This window comes from Mus caroli, chromosome 12, assembly GCF_900094665.2.
Source record: "Mus caroli chromosome 12, CAROLI_EIJ_v1.1, whole genome shotgun sequence".
Classification (NCBI taxonomy): Eukaryota; Metazoa; Chordata; class Mammalia; order Rodentia; family Muridae; genus Mus; species Mus caroli.
In genome coordinates, this window is record NC_034581.1 from 110,487,019 (window position 1) to 110,494,023 (window position 7,005).

Below are 7,005 nucleotides of genomic sequence, written 5' to 3' on the forward strand. Positions count from 1 at the left end.
AGAGAGAGGAGAGAGAGAGAGAGAGAGAGAGAGAGAGAGAAGAGAGAGAGAGAACTGAGGACAGGCTTTTAGGTTTCAGAAAACCTGGGCAGGCTCTTCTCTCTGCCCCCTGCTTGTTGATCAAGAGGCAAGCTCTCAGCTGTTCATATTGCCATGCCTTTCCTCTGCCATCATGAAATCTAATTTTCTGAAACCATAAGCCCAAATAGGTGATTTATTTTAGAAGTTTCCTTGGCAATGATGCGTCATGTCAATTGAAAAGCAGCTAATACAATTACTTAATATTGTAGGATGAGTTGTATTTTTCAGATTATAGAAATCATTAAGTTCCAAATAGTACTGTCTCCTTAATGGAAACCATAACTTCAACATCAGCCCCCTCCTTCTACCACCAAGAACCTCTTGATCTTCATGAGATGCCACAATCTGGCTCTCAGGCTCTCACAATAACCACTCTCTCCACTCTCCAAAAGCCATCAACCCTTTTATGTGTTATGGTCATCAATTTTACAACAGATCATCCATGTCAATAAGGGCCCTGTGGTTCCCCCACTCAGCTTTAATGTAGCTACAGAATAAAGACAATACTTCCATCCTCTGTTAATGGCTTATGTTGATTTGTAGGGGAGAAGAGACAAAAAGCAAAAAACCACACACTTTGAGCATCAGATGTCAATTGTTTTACATCACTGGGTCCCTGGGATTTCTGACATCTTATATAAACATTTGGAGCCTAGTTCCTAATGAGGCATGGCACCTCATCCCAGATGACCAGTATTAAATATGACAACTGATACTGTAATGTGTACTGCTTGACAAGATAACGAGAAGCCTGCTTGGCTCTACAGATATGGATGCCACACAAACCCGCACACTAGATAAAACCAAGTAACTTCCTTCATCTGTTACAAAAAAAAAATCCCATCCCTTTTCAAGATTGATTCTCTGAAAATGTGCCTGTTGCATCTCTATCTCTGAAGAACATTCTGTTCACTAACTCTTTTTACATGTTTTCACTTTGTAAGTACCATGGTCCCACACTTTAAGCTTGTAACCATCATTCCCAGTACATTATGTAAAGTATAAAGTATAATTCCTGGCACAAACAAGACACACAATAAATGATATCAATATCATTACCATTATTGTTATTTTATGTTATTATTGGAATTAAGACAGGGAAGAAGAAAATTGGAGATGCTAAAATTGTGGCTCTCTTTATAAATTTATGTCATTTTTCATTGATAGTAAACCATGATTAAACACTTCCTTAGTTTCAGTAAGCCAGCTGACACTCTTCTTTTTTCTGTACTAATGAAGAGGCTAGTAGGTAAAGCTCCACTCTCTTCACCATCTTCTTTTTGCTTCTCTTCCCATGAGTGTAGGCAGAGTATGTGAATATGATGAGCATCACTTTAGACGTTGCAGCAGGAGAATCATCATGGGTTTTGTTTGTTTGTTTGTTTTTTGTTTTTTGAGACAGGGTTTCTCTGTATAGCCCTGGCTGTCCTGGAACTCACTTTGTAGACCAGGCTGGCCTCGAACTCAGAAATCTGCCTGCCTCTGCCTCCTGAGTGCTGGGATTAAAGGTGTGTGCCACCACACTCCACTCATCATGGGTTTTAAGTTTGTGAGTTCACACACACACACACACACACACGTTAATTGAATGGTTGGAGGATGAGAGAAAATAATATCTTTGCATGGACCTGCCTTTAAAAGAAGTTAGCATGTCAAAGGTCAGAAAGATACCTGAAAAATAAGGGGGAAAACACAACACTGTAGAAGACTTGTGGAGGTGGCAACATGGAAGAACATAAAGGTGACAACCAGCAACAAAACAGAGACCTCAGCTGCCACACAAGCATAAGAAACTAGTCTTTCCACCACCTAAATTAATGTATAGTGTCATGGTTCAAAAATGCTTGGTCCAGGGAGTGGCACTATTTGGAGGTATGGCTTTGGTGGAGTAGGTGTGTCACTGTAGGTGTGGGCTTTAAGACCCTCATTCTAGCTGCCTGGAGGACAGTATTCTGCTAACATCCTTCAGATGAAGATGTAGAACTCTCAGCTCCTCCTGCACCATGCCTGCCTAGATGCTGCCTTATTCCTGCCATGATGATACTGGATTGAACCTCTGAACCAATTAAATGTTGTCCTTTATAAGGCTTGCCTTGGTCATAGTGTCTGTTCACAGTTGTAAAACCCTAAGACAACAATGGACTGGAGCCTCAATGGCAAGAGCAGACTTTTATTGCTCTGAGAGTTTGGATCTCAAGACCTAATGGCCAGGGTGTAAGAGAATGCACAGTTCAGTCTGGGAGGGTTTTTGCAATCAAGAATAGGGAGGGGTAAGAGCATGGCTTCTCCTGTCCCAGAAACTGTTTTTTTTTTTTTTTTTTTGACAGTTTTCCAAAACTGTGAGTCAGGAGATAAGTCAGCTTGTCTATTTTTGTAGCCTCTGGGCTCCAGGGTGTGTAAGAGGTAAGTGTCATTAGACTTCCTAGAGCTTTGATCCTGTTTCAGGGTTCTGGTTTAGAAGGAGGGGTGTTCCGTAGGGATTCCTCTTGTATGCTGTCTAATGTGGATGCTGGGAACCAAACTCTGTTCCTCTGGAAGAACAGCAAGCACTCTTTTAATCACTGAGACATCTCTCCATCCTGGGATCCCTTATTTAGACGTTATCAAAATTTAGCAGCATTCAGAGCATTAACTTGTGATGTGGGAAAAATGGGTTGCCATTTGCTCTTTTGCTTTTTTATGGTTTATATGATGTAATTTCATGTGGAAGTACACAAAATAAAGTGAAAGGAAAAAGGAAATACCTTCTTGTGAGGTGCTTTGAATAAGAATGGCCCCTGTAGGATCAGAGATTTGAATCCTGGGTCACCAGGGAGGGGCCCTATTTGAAAGGATTGGGAGGTTGGCCTTGCTGGAGGAAGTGTGTCACTGGGGGTGGATTTTGAGGTTTCAAAAAACCCATTAGGAGCCCAGGGCTTCTCTCTTCCTGCTGTGGGCAAATCTGGATGTGGATCTCACAGCTGCTTCTACAGTGCCATATTTGCCTGCATGCCACCAAGCTTCCTACCATGATAATGTACTCAATCTCTGAAACTGTAGGCCAGCCCCAATTAAATGTTTCCTTTTATAAGTTGCCTTGGTCATGGAGTCTCCCCACAGCAATAGCACTCTATGACACTTTGCTTGGTTTATTGACCTTTGTCGAGCAGACTACTGCTCCCTTTCAAACATGGCATGCCTCTGAAATGCTGTAATACATATTCACACATACCCACGGGAAAATCTTCCACAGGTGACTTTGCATCTATCTATTTATTTATTTGCATTTATCTGTTCATTCAGTACTTACTACATAAACCAAGGCATTTTTTTTTTTCAAATACATTGGTGAATCAAAAACATCAGGTTGCAGAAAAGTGGGAACTTTAAAGTGTTTTCTGTAGGGTTCAGATACTGATGACACTGGTAGCTTTGTGTTGGTGGAAGGTAGTGGTGGGTTAATACTTGAATCACAAGGATTGTGGAATAAAATCAGACACAAGAGATGGGCAATGAATGGCTACTAATGGAACAAAATATGACCCAGGATAACTTGGCTCTGAATCTGCAACATTCCATAATCATAGTTGTGGAATTATCCTCCTGGAAATTTTTCTTAAAAATTATGCCTATGTGTGTATGTGTGTGTGTGTGTGTACAGGCGATTGTGAAGACCAGAGGTATTAGATCCCATTGGAGCTGAAAATACAGGTGCATGTGAACAGCCAGATGTGGATTTTGGGAATCGACTCAGGAATTGGGTTCTCAGGTGCTGGGCCATCTCTCCAGCTCCTCTTCAGCAAACTTTAAAGTAGATGTCTTTTTTTCTCTTCTCTTCCCTTCCCTTTTTCTTTTTCTTTTTTGCAACCTTCACATATGTCCCCTAAGAGTTTGGCTTTGACGTGGGTAGGGGGTGGTGTACCCTGGCTGCCTTTTTTTTTTTTTTTTTTAAATCTTCATGACAACTGTGCTCTCCTAAGCTCACTGGGGCCATTTTGTTTGGGAAGTCAGACCTGAAGGAGTACTAGACCCAGAGGCGCCACCACACAGTAAGGCCTCAAGGTAAATTTTACTGCAGCAGGCGCAAAGTTCTCATTCCACAGAGGCAGGCCCAGGAGCCATCCTCTTACCCTAGGCACCTGCAAGTTCAAGTTCTCCGCCAGGGAGCTAGGACGGGCAAGAGGTTGGCTGACGAACGCCGAGCTCTCCGCTAAGCTGGAAAGGACTCAGCCCGCTAGCCTTCCCACTAGTCAGGGCCATTGCTCCCTTCCAACACCCGCGGAAGCCACGCCTCCCTCTCCGGCCGTCCCTGCGAGCCAAGTCCGGGTGTGTCCCCCTGGCTCGGCGCCCACCCTCCGAGGGCGCAGACCGAACCGCCCTCACAGGTTAGGGGCGGGGCCTGCCTGGTGTGATGGCTTCGCCCGCGAACCCTTCTTGGTGTAACGACCGGAGAGTAGCAGCACAGCAACCCTAGCGCAGAGGCGGGTCCGACCGCGCGATGACACCAGGCACAGACCATTCGCCGCCGGGGGATCTTTCCTGAGGGCGCGGACGAGGGAGCGGGATCCGGTTGGCGACTGACATCTCGCCCCGCCCTAGATTCTTTCAGGGTCGGCTGTCTCTGAACAGTGGATCCCAGTGAGGAAGAGCCGGGCGCACGCTGATTGCGTCACCAAACCACGCACTCAGCCCGAGCAAGCCCCTCTCCGGGAGAGGCCTCGGTGGGGGAGGGCCCTGCGCACTGTGATGACGCCAAGTCCCGCCCGTTTGAGGAGTGGAGCGGTGCAGCCCGCGGTCCCCCTCAGTGGGGCGCTGGCGCGCGGGCTAGAGCGACCTGCGGTCCGTGGGAGAGCCGCGCCCGCCTCGGCAGGGAGGAGTGCTCAGCGCGGCTGGAGATGAGCAGCGCGGGGGGCGAGGGGCCGGAGGCCGGTCCTGGCCGGGCTGGGGGCCGCTCCGAGCCCGAGGCCCCGGGCAGCGCTCTGAGTGTGGACTTGCCGGGGCTGCTGGGGCAGCTGGCGCGCAGCTTCGCGTTGCTGCTGCCGGTGTACGCCCTGGGCTACCTGGGGCTGAGCTTCAGTTGGGTGCTGCTGGCGCTCGGGCTGCTCGCCTGGTGCCGCCGGAGCCGCGGCCTCAAGGCCAGCCGCCTGTGCCGCGCGCTGGCGCTGTTGGAGGACGAGGAGCAAGCTGTGCGCCTGGGAGTGCGCGCCTGCGACCTGCCCGCCTGGGTGAGTGTTGCCCCCCAGACCTGAGCGGAGTCAGGTCCGCACCACCCTTCTCCCCTTCTCAGTGACGGGTGGGGAACTCAAGCCCCAGCCCGAGTGAAGTGTCAGCCACCGCTTGCTCCGAATCTCCGTCCGATCCGGGATCCGCACAACCAGGATCCCAGACCGAGTCAGGTGTGCGACCTTACTGCTCTCTGCCTCTCCTGTTGTAAACTGCTGTCTTCTGTCAGCACTCTGCCCACTTGCTTTCCTCGGGAGTTCTGGCCACTGTGGCCCACCCCGGCTCTGAGCGACGGTCTGCGTCCGAGTCTCACTTGTGTCAGCGCACCCACCTCCCCCACCTAAGTCAGGTGTCCTTATTGCTGACCCCACCCTCATCCTGGGCGAGGTGTCCTGGTCATTATCTGCTCCGAGAGTGTCCGCTCTCAGTCCTCTTCCTGGCTTTCAGTCCTCGCCCATCGCTAGCAAAGTGCGCAGGTAGTGAATACTTCCTAACTTGGCAGAATTGGTCATTGTTAGTTGCTGGGCCTCTTCCTCCTCTCATGCTGGCAGTGACTACCGCCCAGAAGCACACTTGGTGGGCGATGAGATCTCACACTTGGTGGGCGATGAGATCTCAGTTGTCCAGAACGATTCTGTAAACCTTTTGCCAGCATGGCGCTGCAGGCCTGGAACCGTCCAGATTCTTCTTTCTGATTTAAAAAGTAGTGACAGCCAATATGGAGAGAAGTTAATAAAAAATCAGGAAGACTCATTCATTTCTTAGTTGTGTCTAACATGATTGAACTGTTCCTGAAAAGCTTATGTTAGAAGAATTGAAATGTTTGTTTCATTGTTTAAAATACCAGAAGGAGGACTAGGCACTTTGATATGATCATTTAACATCCAGGGTGAACATGTATAGAGGGAGATTTTGAAAGCGTTAACAGTAATGATAAGTTATGGTATTGATTATTTTTTCCTAAAATTGCTTTTTACTTATTGAGTATTTGAACCTATTGGAGAAGGCATTATCATCTTTCTCTCTTCACTGTCTTTCTTAGCAAAGAGTTAGTGTCATAGTTTCAGATAGAAGGAAATAGTGCATATTTTAAGATAAATGTTGCACAATGTTAGGCTTGATGTAAATGTCTGTGGAAGTAGGTAGTGGTAAGTTTTGAAAGGTAGAAAGAAGGAATTTAAATGGAGAAAGAACTTAGAGAATGTTCCTCCTTTCCAGCTAGGAAACACCTGTGAAATATGGCTTGGACTATGTGGAACAAGTATCAAAAAACAAGAATTAAAGAGGAAGAGTTCCCTAAATCAAGAGGAACATAATAGGTAGCGCTTGGTGATGACAGTTAACAACTGAAGTTAGAATTGTAATGGTGAAGCACTTTTGAAACTTAAAGATCTGCAGATACATAGTGAATGTGTAGGACTGGAGTGTTTTGGAAAATGAAAGTAACTGATATGAGATACCATTTAACTAGCAGTAAAGGAATGTATAAAAAAACAGGAAGTTAGAGTAGCTAAGGTGAGAACAAACAAGAAACAGTGGTATACTGTAGAATGCAGTAGTGGTTAGTGTCTTGTGTCTCTGCCATACTAAATTAAGTGCTGTCAGAAAGCTGGTTAAAAACTAGTAGTTAGGGGGCTGGTGAGATGGCTCAGTGGGTAAGAGCACCCGACTGCTCTTCCGAAGGTCCAGAGTTCAAATCCCAGCAACCACATGGTGGCTCAC

General features: G+C 46.9%; 1 protein-coding gene across 4 annotated transcripts in view; it reads left to right on the forward strand.

Moving 5' to 3' along the window:
- The first annotated feature begins 4,453 nt into the window (after positions 1-4,453).
- Positions 4,454-7,005, forward strand: part of Esyt2 (extended synaptotagmin 2) — an 809,403-nt gene continuing 806,851 nt past the window's right edge. For 3 of the 4 annotated variants that reach the window (XM_029484378.1, XM_029484379.1, XM_029484380.1), the window contains exon 1: positions 4,454-5,285. In XM_029484378.1, the coding sequence (XP_029340238.1) occupies positions 4,956-5,285 (330 nt within the window). In that variant the 5' untranslated portion in view covers positions 4,454-4,955. The remainder of the gene's footprint in view (positions 5,286-7,005) is intronic. The other variant, XM_021179169.2, reaches the window with a different exon arrangement.